The sequence below is a fragment of the Leptidea sinapis genome, chromosome 36 (assembly GCF_905404315.1).
Source record: "Leptidea sinapis chromosome 36, ilLepSina1.1, whole genome shotgun sequence".
NCBI classification, from domain to species: domain Eukaryota; kingdom Metazoa; phylum Arthropoda; class Insecta; order Lepidoptera; family Pieridae; genus Leptidea; species Leptidea sinapis.
This window is the reverse complement of record NC_066300.1, coordinates 9,152,574-9,170,501: the sequence shown is the minus strand read 5'-3', so window position 1 is coordinate 9,170,501 and position 17,928 is coordinate 9,152,574. Positions and strand designations below refer to the sequence as shown.

The following is a 17,928-nucleotide window of genomic DNA, read 5'->3' as shown; positions in this document are numbered from 1 at the left end:
CAATAATAACATTATATCGATCTTTTTATTGTGTTGTAAGCATGATATACAAAATAGACACATGTCAAAGCCAAACATTGTTTCAGTAATGAGTAAGCTGCGAATCATCCAAACACCCATTCTCTAGGGTCGTGTCTCGAGTTCAACAGACGTAAAATGTGCAAACAATTTGAATGAGCTCTTTTTTGTGTTCGTGGGGTTGTCGACAATGGCACTTTATGGTAACGACAGCTCTCTATTCAAAAAGCGTCCGGGGCTCTCACTATTGTACCGCATATTCCGTGCACTAGACATCTGTTATATTCACACTGCTGATATTTGATAATACATAATACTAATAGGACGTTATGTTAATACATATTAACAGGAAACAAAAAGTCAATGATTTTGTTGTTTTTTTCTTAATGGCATTTCATAATACGGTGAAGCCTTCGGATATTTTGCATGCCTTAAGCTCAAAGCGCGTAGGTATGTTCTAGTAGAGCCTGGAAATCAAAATTCCATCGATTTGCCGCATAAATTGTATCATATAACAAATACATTGTTTATAATATGAATGATATAAAAAGCACTTTATAAGAAAGATAAATGATTGTAGAACTTATAAAAAAAATTGCATGCGACCATATTTATGTCCTACAAGTGTCTATGTAGTAATTCGTCGTGCGCATGACGTCACAATATATTAAGGTATACTTGCGTCATAATCTCTTCTTCAGCTATGACCGCCTGGTACCAAAACATTGTGTAATACTTACTATCTCATTTTTTCCCACGTTAAATCTTATTAATATATTATGTGTCTCGCTGTTTCGTTTCATCGACTTTGAAATCATAACGATCCTAAAGAAGTTTTATTTTTTTTATTCAATCTGCTTTTTTACATTGTATGGGAAGCCATGCAATGAAAATGGCGGTAAAATTTTGTTTTGTTTAAATATTTTATTAATGTTGTCGATGTACATATCTTTCATTTTTCAATTTACTATTATTGGAAATTATTCAGAGTTTTATTGATCTTCGATGATACTATAATATTTTCGTAGGTTAATAGTGTGTATAATATTTATTATACACATTGCAACAAAACATACATATTTCAAATTAATTACTATAAAAAATAACAATTACATTTATAGAATAAAACCAGCGATATATGAGTTCCAATTTCAGTTTATTTAAAAAAAAATTGAAACGATGTTCGACGACTCTCGGTGACGGCACTTCTATAAATGAGAGTGGATATTAATGAAAAATAATAAAAAATATGTTGTTGTCTATCTCATTTTGAATATCTTTTGTAAGCTGATCGGCCTTGGAGAGTAACGCTTTTTGTTTGAGGTATCCCCCAAGTGAGGTCTAGTTTGGATGATGTATCACCTCAAAAATTAGCAAAAATATAATTTAAAAGAGTTTAACAACGATATCAAGATTTATGAACTTACTACTCGAACGGTTGGCTCAGTGAAAAAGCGCACGCACGGGACGCAAGAGGTTAAGAGGGTCGAGTCCCGCATCGTTCATAAACTTTGTTTTTAAATTTTATTTGTGTAATTGATCCGTGAAGTGAGGTTTGTCACTTTAAAAAATAACAAATTGCTTACATTTGAAAGAGCGATATCTTAAGTCAGTTTCCTAATTTGCCGATGAAGCCACAATCTGAGAGTTGAACAAAGACATAATATCAAGATTTACGAACTTTACGTCACTCGAAAGGTTGGCTCAGTGGAAGAGGGCTCGCACAGAACGCGTATCGTTTATAAATTTTGTTTTTTTTATTTAATTTGTATAAAAATTAATATTAATATTATAATTAAAAAAGTAGGCTTGTAAAAATACTTTTTGTAATATACAAAATAATATTATAGTCTAGTTGGTATCTTAGTATAATAGACTTATAAAGCGAAAAAACCTTCACTCGTTTTATAGAATAATATAGAATTCATTTCATCGTAAATACTGTATAAGTAGTATCAATCGGAAAACTGCGGGCTTCATTCTGTAAACCCATTCGATCTCATGCATTTAAATTCAAAATTAGCGAGACGCTCCCAACAACAACTTTTTAAGGTACACGAACGAATGGCTTAAAATTCGAACTTAAATTCAATTTTATTGAAGCCGTGATTCGTTTGATTAGTTTTCTTTGATTGGCAATATGTCTGTAACAGCTCCACAATATTTATTTGATTAATTTTTTTCAGAAAATACATAAAATTTGGTAAGGGTACTATAGTTTTCCGTCAAATTCAAATTATTGTATTTTATTCACTTCCGGATATTTCATAATATATTCATTTGTGGAAATTTCAGTTGTTGAAAGTCAGATTCTATCATTCTTAATGATACTCCATAGACTTAGGGACCTCATTATCCCTGGATGTGTGGCGTTCCTTTACATTGCGGTTTGCAAGGAGCTTTCTTCCACGAACTACAAAGCTGTGTAGAATGAGCCTCCTTGTGCGGTGTGTCCGAGACGATGCAACATGGGTAATCGTTATCGTTAATCCTCCTTTTCCATAAAAAAACCTGAGAACTCTGCTACGAAAATATTCCATCACATAATTTATCTATTTATTTCATGAAATCTACAGCACATTATATCTCTTATTAGCTAGGTAATATAGTACAACACATTGGCCAACATCGATTTTATATTATATAGGCAAAGCAATAAAAATAATCATAAATTCATAAATAATATAATTACTTCATGCACTACATGGTGCCGAATGTTCTATTTCCAAGACTCGTTCAAAACTAATAATTAATTAAAATACCAATCCTTGCTAGATTTGAAGATAATATGCATATTATTATATATTAAAACGTTAAATTTAATAGCTTATAGCTGCTGTCCGCAACGTCATCCGCGTAGACGAGATAAATCAACAAAAATATTTGCTGAATATAAAAAAAATAACAAAAAAACAACCAACTTCAAAAAAAACTAATCTAAAACAATATAACAGGCACTTTATAGTGCCTGTTATATATATAAAGTAAATAAAAGTCTTCTACAACTTAGTATTAATAAACTTATTTTTAGAGTTCTCCTAAGTAAAATGTAATGAAAAATATCAGAGTACCTAAAATTCAATCACATTATTACGACAATATAATGTAGTTTTTGGAATCGGTCCCGCCGAAGCCCCCTCCCCTCTCGCCTCGACACGTCGCGCGTGCAACACAAGCACATCTCATATGTATGAAGTACACTAACTAATTTGTCTGAATATGTGTAGACTTACTAAACCTGCTGCTTATATGAGACAGCTTTCTTTAAATTAATCAAACGAAGTCTCGAAGACGCCTATCTCAACAGAGGAAATCTATCTCGAAGAAAATTTCAAAAGAGTCTTACCAAGAGCGCAAAAATAAACAAAACGCTTGCGTCATGTTGTAATGAAGCAACGAACAAAATTGAGCAAATTTTTTGCCTAATTCCGGGGTATGGCTGTACGTTATGGATGATATATGATTAACAAAATTTTAAGCAAAAACTTGAATACAAAATTTTTCTTTAAAATAAAACTTCTGCTTCCAAATTACTTAACGTACAAAAAGTAGATTAATATTAGAACATAATATAGTAGATTCAGTTTTTCAAATTACTGAAATATTTTTATTGACGACTCAAATGCGCTTACTTTAAGCTTAATTGATTAAAGTTTATTTGACTTTCACTTATACATATTTATGAGGCCCAGAATGGATGAGAATGGCGAGAGAGAGAGAAAGATGGAAGTCTTTGGCGGAGGCCTATATCGAAGGACAAGCTGTTACAAAATCGTAAGCAATTAGTTAAGGATATATATTTCAAAAATGTTTTTATTAGTCAGTAAAGGCTTATTTTATTTTTATTTATTTTATTTTATATATACATATTTATAAGACAGTGCGTTAATTATTTTTGTAAACGATATTGTAGAAAGTTCATAATATAATTTTAACTAGAGCGTCTAGAGTGATGATAAAATAGAACATTTCATACTCGTTTAATGTATGATTTACACAATTTTTCCAATATAAAGGTTTTTCCTTTCTTGGAATGAAGTTTGATCCGTATTGTAAGCTTGCTCTGGTGCTAGTTTCACTATAATTGGATTCCGCACATTGTGTTCGAAGGAATATATTATTATACAATCTATCCGGCCTTTCATCGAAAATGTGTTAGCAGTAAGGACTCATTTCAAATATTTTTTTTCTTTACAATTTTTTATCTTAGATTTAGATAGCTTTTGGAATTAAATGTGCAACTTTCAATTATATCAAAATTAATGAACAACGCGGAATTCTAAGCCGTGTCTCTAGAGATTACGTCACCAACACTTTAACCGCTAAGCTAAAAGTCTAAAGACGCATGATCTATATAATCTCTGTATAAGAAATCAACAGACCTCTGGGGCATTTCTATTACCGTTTTACAACGGTTTGTTGTACAATTGATATAATTGCACCCGAACTTGCATTAATTTTCAATGAATGTATCGACTGTGGTGTGTTCCCTGATTGAATGAAACACAGTAAAATAACTCCACTTTTCAAATTAGGTAGTTGTTCTGACCCTAGTAATTTTAGACCTGTCTCAAGGCCTGTAAGGCACTTTAATTCGCATAAATTATTGCATTGTAAACAGTCCGGTTTTACAAGGGTAGTTCAACCATTGACGTTGGTGTCGAGTTGACATCACACATTTTTGATGCTTGGGAAGAATTGCACGATATTTTCCCGAAAACTCGCGGCGAAGCGTCATTCGAATTTAACACGTACAAAATCACTGGCAAAAGCTTATTGTAAAAATATAGATAGATGGAAGTGTGCCTACACATAACACGACAACTTATTGTAAATGTGATCAGTGTATGCCGACGTGATTGCATCGCAAACATAAGTAGTCAATATTTGACTTGCCTTATTAGATGTAAGGGTGGGAGCGAAGTACTAATGGAAATTGCGTACGCGTTTACATACTCTGATTATAAATAGATTTTAATAGGAAAATATTGGATTAATAGGCATTATATTGGACGAGTTTCATTTAAAAGATTCAATAATTGCACGGACATTTACACTAACACCGTTTGACTGTACTGAGTCATAAATAATCATAATATTAATAATATTGACACACTTTTACACAAATTATCTTGCCCCAAAGTAGGCATGGCCTGAACTATGGGTACAAGACAACGATATATTTAATACAATATATTTTCTTAAACTAATTATAAATACTTAATACACTTACTTAATAATTTCAATTTTTGTTTTATCTGTGGGGTAACCTTGTAAGATGTTCATTTAATATATAATAAATATATACTGATGGTTGTATTTTTTTTCTTTTCATCAGGTTTCAGTCACCTGTTTGTTTGGCTTCACTAATATAGAAATGTGGTTTATTTTACTAGCTTACATGCAGCAACATACTTCAGCTTAGAAACATTGAAGTAAGAAGGTTCGATAGGTTAACAACTATGACTTTAAACTTGTTAAGCAAAGATCAACCCATGTGTACTGCAGCAACGTTCGACACACAGTTTTCACAACTCTATTCACACAATCTACTACTAAATCATATCAGAAATGCATCAAATCAAACGTGAAGAGTTATTGCGTACTGTGGCTGCATCAATTCACACACACTGTAAATAAATAAAGGTTTTATGAGAATATTTTAAACGTGCAAGTAGATGCTCTTATGCATCATAGAATATCCTGCCTAAAATCGGCAGGCTGTATCAGTCGTCACGCCAGCATTAATGAAGTCATCCATAGAGCATTTGCCGCTCTTAATATACCAGCTGTTTTAGATCAAATGGTATTACCCGTCGCGATGACAAGCGTCCTGATGGAATGACCCTGGTAGTTTGGGCACATAGAAGTGCGCTGGTGTGGGACGCAACTTGCGTCGACACTCTGGATTTATCTCATGTCCAAGTTACGTCAGTTGGTGCTGGGGCTGCGGCTTCGACTGTCGAAGACAGCAAACGTCGCAAATATGTTAGTCTCTCAGTCATACATCTTTGCGACGTTTGGTGTCGAGATACTTGGCCCGTGGGACCTAGAGTCGCATAGAATGTACAAAGTAATATATCTACGCACCTTAATAGGTCTACTGAAAACCCAACAATAGCAGCCAGCTATTTCGGTCAACGGATCAGCTGAACTATCCAACGCGGAAATGCTGCCAGTATTCTTGCTACACTGCCCCGTAAAGATAGCTTTAATTTTATGTAAACATAGTATTGTAAAAATATATTTATAAGGTTTTTTTCAATACATAAATAAATATATTTTTAAAGATTTGACGTATATTGTAAAGGAATTATAAATATAGAGAAAATATAATTATAATTACAATTTTAAATTTAACAACAAAAGCAGGGCTTATAATGACAGCTTATTAAGTCATTACATGAAGCATCTGTTCACGAGCATGACGCATTGATGTAAGGATTTTGGTGAAATTTACTACACGAGATTTTCGCGAAAAATCATTCACGGGAAAATGTGCTTTACCGAGATTTCGTGCCATATGTCTTCCTGCTATCTCTCTCTCTCTCTTTTCGTATGAAGCTTCATATCTTACTGTTTTGTGTCAGCTTACATATTATAGCAAAAATAGCATAGATGGTGTGGTATCAAGTTGGAGCGCAGGGGAGACCAAACGTTAATCTAAGAATAGACAATATTTATTAGCAAATTACGTTCAATCAATAATAATATTTAAAAAATCTCTCTCTCCTCTCTACTAATCCCCAATAGGCACAAATAGGATTATAAATTCATTAACAGTAGGTCCATAGATTATGATAGGATTAATGAAAAGTTTAAGATGTAATAGTCCCGTTACATTCTAATAATAACTAAGCAATAATCTTTTCAAAGCCCAGCTTCTGTTCCATGTGATTGCAATTTTTCCATCTGACAAGGGTCGCCATTTGCAATCAGCATACCTTCCCTGTTGAACGGACATTTTGGTAGGACATAAATAATTCTATTGTGAGTTGGGACTCAGGGATGGTTCATACATTTACACAAAACAGTTTCTTTTGTCTTGTCTTTAAATTCATAGAAAATATACAAGATTTGAAATTTATATCAGTGTAGCAATGTTATAAATATTATTATTTATATGGTGAATTACATGCTTTAATAATATATCAATAATCATTATATTTAATGCTCGCATGTTCTCTTAAATTGTGGCTAACAAGCTATCTATCTATCATGTCTTTATCTTCAATAACTTCAAAAATTTCTAATCAATAAGTCGCAGGCTTCGCTTAGGCGGAATTTGAAACTACGCTCGCATTGAAACATACAAACCTTTACAAAACATATCCTATGTGTTAATCGAGTTAAAAATAATGTTTGCGTAAAATTTCATTAAGGTCCAAATAGAAACTTGACATTTATAATATTAACATTCTATTTTTTTTAATATCTGGTGAAGCAGTTGTTAAGCTTAGTGAGGAGTTTAAAGAAAAAATTAGAAATTATTCAAAAATATTTAAAAATGTTTGTCATGAAGCAAAATCGCCTTACCTAAGCTCAAAAATTAAAAATAGTCAAAATAAAAAAAAACACTTGGAAAATTATTAATAATGAGACTGGAAGAGTCAAAATTAGTAATAAAAAATTTAATTTTAATATTAACAATGCATCCATTAATCTGGATGAGGAAGTAGCTATAGCGTTTGAACATTTTTTACCGACATTCCAATCTCTACTACAAAATCTTTAAACTCCTCTCCCCTAATAGCAGAATCTCTATTATAATAAAACGTATCGGAGTGCAAATCTCAATTCAAATATAACTCTATTAATAATGATGATATCATTAGAGCTTTTAAACTTATTAATGTTAAGAAATCAACAGACCTCTGGGGCATTTCTATTACTATTGTAAAACCAATAATTGATATAATTGCACCCGAACTTGCATTAATTTTCAATGAATGTATCGACTGTGGTGTGTTCCCTGATTTTAATGAAACACAGTAAAATAACTCCACCTTTCAAATCAGGTAGTTGTTCTGACCCTAGTAATTTTAGACCTGTTTCTGTATTACCAACATTTAGTAAAATTTTCGAAAAAATAATTTTAAATCAATTGTTAAGGCACTTTAATTCGCATAATTTATTGCATTGTAAACAGTTCGGTTTTACTAGGGGTAGTTCAACCATTGACGCTGGAGTCGAGTTGATATCACACATTTTTGATGCTTGGGAAGAATTGCACGACGCTCTGGGCGTTTTCTGTGATTTGTCCAGGGCATTTGACTGTGTACACCATGACACATTGATCAGGAAACTACACCACTATGGTATTAGGGGTGTTGCCTTAGATTTTCTCTCTTCCTATTTGAGTGATAGAGTCCAAAGAGTCGACGAGAATGGAAAGCGTTCCCCAGGATCAGCGGTTAATTTAGGTGTGCCACAAGGCTAAATACTTGGACCATTTTTATTCTTAGTATACATAAATGATCTACCCCATTTTGTGAGGAACGATCATGAGGTTGTGTTGTTTGCAGATGACACGTCACTTTTATTTAAACTTAAGCGAAAACAAAACGTTTTCGACGATGTAAACAATGCAATGTCGAAGGTAGTAAAGTGGTTTTATATTAATAATCGTCTACTTAATGAGAATAAAAGAAAGTGTATTAGATTTATACTACCAAATGTGAAATAGACGATTCAAAATGATCAAATATGATTTCAATGGACAAAGATATTCAGACTTTGACTTTATAGATTACAAACAAAAATACACATGCATACATATATTTTTTTTTCTTTACTGATTTAGGGGCTTTTTATACGTATGTTTGTACCCATTATAATCTAAGTACATTAAAAAAATAAAAGAAAAACTAAATTCTTAACTTAACAAACTAAAAAAAAACTTAATAAAATGGAGATCAAGTTATACCTACAGTGTTCAACAAATTAGACTTATGGATTCGCAAACATAATATATAAAAATCTTTCAACAAATATAAGTCTAGATATTAATAGTATGGAGTGACATGCGATACGTTAATAACTGTTATCTACTTATATATAGGTAACTGCCACTACCAAGGGGTATAAAAGGTAAAATAACAATAAATTAATTTAAATAGAAGAGATCTTTATACAATATTTTCACTGTTTTTTTTTTTAATTTAAATTATATCTAAAGTTGTGACGTATTATTAGCTAATTATTAGCATCAAATGTGGTTTTTTAAATGCTGAGTCGACTTAGTTTTGTATATACGTATATTGTCTTGGTAAAAAAAATAAATAAAAATATATAAAATAGTTGACCAAACAAACAATAGGTTTTGTTAATTATTTTTAAATTTTTCTTAATTTATTCGTTTATCCAATAATCGTTACTAAATTGGTGAAAAATAGTATTCGTCCACGTGGAATAGTAAGTTTGGGCAGTATTTATTCCTTTTTTAGAATCTTTTGCAAATAACACACATGCAAACTGATGCAGTTAACTATAACTTTAACTTTACTTTGTTCTTCCTTCCTTTTCTGAAACATAATTTGCCGATTTGATACTTATGAGCATGTCACATAAATTTCCCATGGGAAAAACATTTTTTTCAGTATTCCTGTTACTTTTAAGCGTCCTATTTGTTTAGCAAAATAAAATCAAAATCGAATTCGCAGCTAGGCCAAAGGCGTGACTTTGTTTGGACATCCATAATATGAACTTTTATCCCTATTTTCATCCCCAAACAGGTTGAAATTCTAGAATAAACATATATTTATTTCTTATCAAATACGAAGTTTCATTGGGGCGTCTTCGATAGTGACAAACGTACATCCCATATTGTAACCCCTTCAAGCCTTTTTCGTTAAAAAAAAGGTAGCCTATATCCTTTATCAAGCTCTTGTTTCTCTCTGTATTGAATTTCATCAAAATCGTTTCAGTTGATCAGTGGTGAAAGCGTAAGAAACAAACTTACAATTATAATAAATTATGCAAAATACTCTAAATTAAAGAACTATAAGAAATAAAATACCAAACAAATATGTTGTATTTTATAAAAACAGCTTCATCTCGTGGAAATATGTATGAGTGATATAAAAGCACAGGGCCGTGGTTCGTTAAGTTTGTCACCCTCTGGGGAGTACCTTCGAACAACGAGCTCATCCAACATGAATTTGTCACACCTGTGTCGGTGTCACAATACTGATTTGGAACCACTACTCAACAATGTTTATTGTCCTTACTTCTTATTTATTATCTCGTTAATGCTGGCCTTTATTGGGTTTTTATACAGCTACTTGAGTTATAGCTGTCTCCTATCTAGTGTTTCATTAATGATTATTAATTATTAAATGATTTTTTTTATTGAAAATAAGGGACGAGACGAGCAGGACGTTCAGCTTGTGGTAATAGATACGCCATGCCCATTACATTGCAATGCCGCTCAGGATTCTTGAAAAACCCAAAAATTCTGAGCGTTACTATAACTGCGCTCATCACCTTGAGACATAAGATGTGAAGTCTCATTTGCCCAGTAATTTAGTAATTGCTAAATCAGCTTTTGTCTATTGATGGCTTACTAATGAATTATTCAATTTATAATTTATATTCAGAAATTTATTATAATAAAAACAAATTGTAATAAAAAATAGAGGAGGTTGATTAGACGGGAATATAGGCGTAAAACAGCTAATGGAATTATCTATTACTTCAACCTTGATTTCTTTGAGTGGTGCATTATTTGGTATTATATTTTATTTCTTTCGTTATTGTTACAAATTTAACCAGAAAATTCAGCTTATCGACAACAACTAGAAATAATCAAATCAAATCAAAATCACTTTATTCATGTAGGTCACGGAAATGACACTTATGAATGTCAAAAAATATATTTTTTCCTATAGAATCTACTGTTACTTCGTAAAGGGTTGAGCTAATAAGAAAAAATAGCAAGAAACTCATTGCCACTCTTTTAAATCAAGATGTACATTTTCATCGTTTTACAAATCATTTCAATTACAATATATATTTTTATTTTTCAATGCAATAACTATAGTAACAGTACAACACTTAACTGCAGAATTTAGTTGAAAGAGTGTTCATAGAAAACAGAATTACCTTTAGTGCATTCGACGAGACAGTCAATTCTCCAGAGAATCAACGCAGCGAATAACCTCAGCACCATTTTGTCGGGGGAATAGAACTTTTTACGGGATCGCCTCATCTCTTAATAAATCTCTAACTCTGCGGGTTGCTATGTTCACTACTGGTAACATTACAACTTTATTTCAACAACTTTGTGGATTATTTTTCAGAAGAAATTCATAGTCTCCATAGATTTAGTCCGATGTAATGTTCATTTTTAATTTCACACGAGATGAGATGAGGCTAATATGTTATCTTCCATCACATACTCAAATACCTGTAACAAAAAAAAGATTACTAAGATAACGATATACATACATTGAATTTGAAAATAAAATTTATGAACGATACGGGACTCGAATCCGTGACCTCTCGCGCTCCGTGTGAGCGCTCTTCAACTGAGCCAACCATTCGAGTGACGTCACGTTAATGATTCTTGATGTCTTGTTTAACTCTCAGATTGTGAAGAATCTACTTTACAGTTGATAACCTGCTCAACGCCAATATTTACATATTAGGGAAATTGACTTGAGATGTCGCTCTTTCAAATCTAAATAATTTGTTATTTTTTAAAGTGATAACCCTCACTTCTGGGATTAATAACACAAATTAAATTTGAAAACAAAGGTGTGCACAAACAAAAAGCAACTCAGTGGAAGAGCGCTCACACGAAACGAGAGAGGTCGCGGGTTCGAGTCCCGCATCGTTTTTAAAATTTGTTTCAAATTTAATTTGTGTAATTTATCCCAGAAGTGAGGATTCACAATTTAAAAAAAATAACAAATAGCAAAAAAATCTAATGTTAAATAATCTTCTTAAATCTTAAATAAAAAAATCTTCCTTTTCTATAAATGAGAGTTGATTTATGATGAGAGTGAGAGAGTGAGTGATATTAAATAAATTGTTTAAGAAACACAATTCATTAGACGTCATCATCAACTATACTATTAAATTTATCCTGAAATGAACAAGATTTTCGTATTCATAGATGGGATTATAATCTTGAGTAAGGTACATTTCATATCAAAACATGCCTCTTCTGAGTCACGTAGGTGTGATTAACATGACATTTGTATATAAATAAAGGAAACGGCTTACCCAAAAGCAGATAACGTGTTATCAGTATAATATTATATATTAAACACCTGACAATTATATTCGTTATATATAGTATATCGTTATATCCGTCTGCTGGTGGTACCCGCGTGTCGCGAGTCTTGAAATTGTTTAATCACCTCGTAGAAGCCCGCCCTGATTGTGATCTATTTACTAAGACTTGAGGTGTTTGTGCAGTTACTGCTTAAACTTTGTGAGTCCTCGCATAATCGCGTCTAGCAATAGTATAGTGTACTTGATGAAAGTGATTGGTGTTGGAACCGTTTTAATCAAAATAAATAAATAAATATAACAAAATCGGCTTAATTATTCTAATGATGTCATATTATTCATATTAGCAATGAATAATGATAATTCAGTAAAGGATAAATCTATGTGAGATGATCTGGCAAGTCTCTACTGTGATTAATATACAGAATAACTGTTATATTATTCACAGCTTCACTAAATGTTAGTACATAACAGTTATATTATATAGATTGATCGTGGTGTATGCAAACATTGATAAAATAGTTATTATCTTAACATAATTATATTAAAATGGTATGAAAAATTTATAAAGAAATTACAGTGGACTTGTGTGACGGAGGCCTAAAAAATGTTTTCAGAATTCTTATCTTTTTATCGGTTTTTTGTTGGTATCCCTGAGAATCTCAGAAACATTTAGAATGAGTATTTCAATTACATGCTTCAAACAATTACTGTAAGGCGTACTATTTCTGCGTTTTACTTATTGGGAGTATATTAAAAAATTTAAATAACTTTGAGTAATTGCCTTTATATTTAGCTTTAGTGGTTTTGTTAACATGCAATTTAAGAAAACTTTTTTGTAATAAACTCGAATTATCAATGTACGTTCTAAATGTAAGACCATAACTATCAAGAGCGTAACTCATTATTGAATTAACCAATATATTTTGAAAGTATTAAGCAACGAAACTTTTATGATTAACGTGGCCCGGGCGCTCAAAATGTGTCAAAATAACTCTACCCGCTGACAGACAGGCGGACAAATAAGCAGTAGGCACCCCTTTGTGATCTTACTGTGGTACTCTATTTTTTATTTCTACAAAATTTGTATTTTTGATGAAAATTGAACTTATAAAAGCATTATAATTGAATCACGTAATATAATCACACCATAGTAAAGAACTCGTGTTTCAGATTTTACTTCGCTTATTGTTACCGTGAAAACATTTCGTTCCACCGACAATATACAATTTCGAGCGTGTACCGTACCTCTGGCGCTTGCGGAATTCCATTAGCCGAATGGGTTCCACTCAAGCCTTTTATTTTATACACGATACACACGAGAACACGAGAAATTAACAAACTTAACTTTAAATTAACATAATTAGTGTAATCAAGTGGTAAGCGAACCCTGGGAAATAAAGGTTGGGTTAAATGTAATAAAATTCCGAGTTAGGTTTAATATTTAAGGGAGTCGTTTGAAACAACAAAGTGCAAAATATACGTTTATGATAGTTTCGGGATTTGCTTAAACCTTAATTAGGGTGGCGAATTTATAATATTCATGTTTTAAGGTGTAATAGAAACAATACAAGTAAACAAATCTTATAATTGGATTTTACAAATCTTAGATGTTTCTTGTAGTTAACCCAAACGATGGAAAGAAATGGTCAGGAAAATGTATCGAAATCACTTTACTGTATCAGTCATACTTTGTTTTATTATTAAGGAAACACAAAAGTTTAGAGAAAAAGGAGTAAAAGCATTAGCCAAGGTTCATCAAAAGACTATCTTCATCGTTCTGTGAATCCTCTTAGCAGTACACTTTTTAAGAATCTAATTTGGATTTTCCAGCATGATTCTGCACCTGGCCACAAGGCATGAGCTGAGCAACTTTGGCTAGAAGTCAACGTCTAGATCTAAAAACAGCTAAGGACAGTCGCTGATCTAGAACACACCTGCTAGCTCTAAGCGACACGCTCACCGAAAAAAACAGATAAAAAACTGTGCAAGTGAAGCTAGTTTGTGGTAAAATTCGGTTACATTACAGCGCGACCTTGGACAAACTGCTCATATAGTTAGTAGTAATAGATACTATAGTCAAATAACCGGATAAACTTAATGTACGGTGTATTAAACATTACTAAAATGACCTAAACAAACTTTAAACGACAGCCATTAAAGTTCTGCTTCATAAAATAAATATTCGTCTATGTGCCCAAACTACTTTTTGTTTGGGATAACCTTTATAACTTTATTTACAAGTACGAGTTTAAACTACCAGGAACTGTATGTAGCTGCTAAGCTACATTTTCTGGTAGGTTAGTAGGTAGTTAAGCTATTTACTTTGTGATGATTGTACTTTATGTGCAAAGCAGTTGTTTTAAGTACTTCTTAATTAGTCGCACGGGGCATATTTGACCCCAGTTTTATGTGTTAATGCTCCGTAATTTTGATGTATCGGCGCTAGGCATTATTCCACTCTAGATTAAACGCATCCTTCACGCGCAAAAAGAGGTGGTTTCAGAGGTTGTATCTGGGATATATGTTACCGCATCAGTACCCCACACGTGTTGTGTTGTCCGAGTCACTAGTAACAATTGATAAATTTTAGTTTTGTTTGCTGATGCTTGTTTTTAAAGCTTCCTGTTGTTAACCTTGCTGTTATTAATGTTTGTCTCATTTATAGGATATAATTTGACTATAAAACGATTAGAAGGGGTTTTTTTAAAACGCCTGGCAGCTAACTTGATAAAGGATCATAAACAGAATTATTCTATAGTTCCACAAACTATCCAGGGGTATACAAAAACGTTTAAAGAGTCCACGTGAAGATCCAATCTATTCACAAACTATGAAAGATCCCATAATATTTATTCAAGATTAAAAAAATAAGACATAATATATCTGCGAAGATGTTTGCGACGACCATCATGACATGGGATGATTTTACCAACTAAGCATTTGATTTATCTCCTTGAAATAATGAATAAAATTATGATTTATTAAGCTGTTATTCTAAAATACAAAGGTACACGATTCTATGCTGCATAATAAAATTAATAAAAATTTGTCAAAAATTTGTAAGAAAAAAAAAATCTCTGAGATTTGGGGGTTAAATTTTCTCCACGCGAGCGTTAGTGAAGCTTTAATGACGCTAGTAATAAAGGTATAAGTTCGAGGATTTTAAAAATGGCTGAACCTTTTAAGATTTAGTTGCAAAAATTTGTAAACAAAGGGCTTTTTCAAAGGCCTTGTGATTCCTCTGGTGCTGTTGGAAAATTGAGCGGCTGTGATCTCTTTAAATCAGGTGACTGGTATACTCATTTGTGCCCCTTCTCCAGTAAATATTACATAATTACAAACACCTGTTTTCTTCAGGTGTAGGCAGTGACCATGATTCGCCCCGTTCACCAATACTTACATATATGAATTCTCATTCTTGATAGTCTTTAGTTGACTCCTCTTTTCAATGAAACCCTTACCTGATCCTGGGACGTACATCTAGTTCAAACTTTTCTAACACAGAGAGTGTGACAATACCTTGTCATTGGTGAATTCAATCTACTTTCATTCATCCTCTCTGCATAACCAAACCAACCCAAAATTTCCTTGGCATTAACTGTCACTATGAAAAAGATCACTTTACTCCACATCGCACTTCTTACAAACATCATTTATCAAGACATGCCTTATCATTGAGAAATGCTTTATTTTCTAGTAAAATCAAGCAAATTTATGTTAGTATTTCCACAATTCCTTATCAAAGAGGTGACAGTGTGACTGTTAGATCACTCAAATCTGTCTGTAATATTTATTTAATGAGATATAGCTATAAGTAACAGTAATAGTATCTTTCTTTTGCAGGTATATCTCTTCTTTTATGATACTTCCTTCTTATCGAGAGAAGAAGTGAAATGGCTTAAAACTTTTTACGATGCGTATTTCACGGGTGACAAGATAATTAAGGATTGTAAAGGTTTCTAAACAGAAAATATAGCATTGGAATCCTAGCTTTTTGCTTGTCATGGGAAGCAGTCTTTATATACCCCATTACAGTAGGGGTACCAAATAGGTACCATTATTCTGAAGTTGAGAAAATTGTCTAATCGCTACATATAAATATGTACACATAAAGATTTCTTCATAAATCTTGAAGTGAAAGCAATATTCAGCTACTGACTTGATTTTAAAGCAAAGGAGTTAGTACAGCATAGAATAACAGAGTCGACCCCTATAATAATCTATCATTTTGATTACAACCTAGCCTTAGCCTAATAAGCAATTTAATTTTAACGTAATTTACTAAGTAGAGTTAAACTTAGAAAGTGTCCTAACAATTTGTTATGTTTTTAAAGTTATAATTATTATACAAATAAAACTGAAAACAAAATTTATCCACGATGCGGGCTTCGAACCCGCGACCTCTCGCGTTCCGTACGAGCGCTCTTCCACTGAGTTGTTTTTCGTTTGTACAAACTTTTGTTTTCAAATTTAATTATTTAATTATTATTTAATTACACTAGCGTTGCGTTTGATTCTTTAAGATTGTCATTAAACTAATAATTAAAAAGATGAAGTGGCAATGAGTCTCTTGCTACTTCTTCTCATTAGAGCTCAAGATTTCTGAAGCAGCGGTAAAAGACAAAACGCATATACAACTTTCAATATTTATAAGTGTACATTTTGATTTAAATGGATAATGCTATTTTGGTTGATATAAATTGACCTACTATTGTAAAGGAATATCTTGCACCAATAAAATTGGATAGGCTTTAATTTATGCGCAGTACCCTTAATCATATGATAATAAAATTTTTAAACTACTCTTTTAACGGTTGCAGGAGTATATCAACTAAATAGGTCTTGCTGCTGGAGATAAGTTGGAAAAAGCATCCATACAGGAAGACAAAAAAAAAACCTCGTTTTCTGATGCAAGTACAGCATAAACATTCATGTAGAATAATACATATAAAGCGACTCTTATGGTATTACAAACAGACAATACTATTTTATTAATATATCAACAAATTACGCTGCGCATAGATTATTATCGATATGACCTATATTAACAAGTAGGAAATTATTTGTAACGTAAGCAACAAAATATTTACCGAGAACATCTATCATATTTCCGTGATGTAACATTAATAAAAGAACACGAAAAGACATTAAAAATATTCCCAAGGGAGCTATTTCTACCGAACGGCTGATATTTTTAGATGTATAATTAACTCTTTAATAGCCTGAGACATCTGTCTACAAGTCACGTCGCAAGTATAATGAAATAATAGACTCATTTACATCCCTTTCCCAACTATTAATATGTTGAGTAACTTGTCAAGACTCTCTACCGGTATTATATTTTTTTTATGACAATGAGGGACACGACAAGCAAGACGATCAACCGATGGTAGTTATAATGCCCTGCCAATTACAAAACCCAAAAATTTTCAGGAGTACTACAACTGCGCTTGTCACCTTCAGACATAGGATGTTAAGTCTCATTTGCCCAGTTATTTCACTAGCCACGGCGCCCTTCAGACCGAAAAACAGTAATGCTCACACATCACTGGTTCATGTCAGAAATAGGCGCCTTTGTGGTACCAATAAGCCGGCATCCTGTGCAAAGGAGCCTCCTTCCTCCTACTTGTAATAATAATAATAATGCATATAAATCAATTCATTAGTTAT

General features: G+C 32.4%; 1 protein-coding gene across 2 annotated transcripts in view; it reads right to left on the bottom strand.

Annotated features, from left to right (window-relative positions):
- Positions 1-17,928, bottom strand: part of LOC126975451 (opioid-binding protein/cell adhesion molecule-like) — a 123,635-nt gene that overhangs the window by 85,238 nt on the left and 20,469 nt on the right. For both annotated transcript variants that reach the window (XM_050823362.1, XM_050823360.1), the window contains one exon: positions 11,122-11,425. In XM_050823362.1, the coding sequence (XP_050679319.1) occupies positions 11,122-11,227 (106 nt within the window). In that variant the 5' untranslated portion in view covers positions 11,228-11,425. The remainder of the gene's footprint in view (positions 1-11,121; positions 11,426-17,928) is intronic.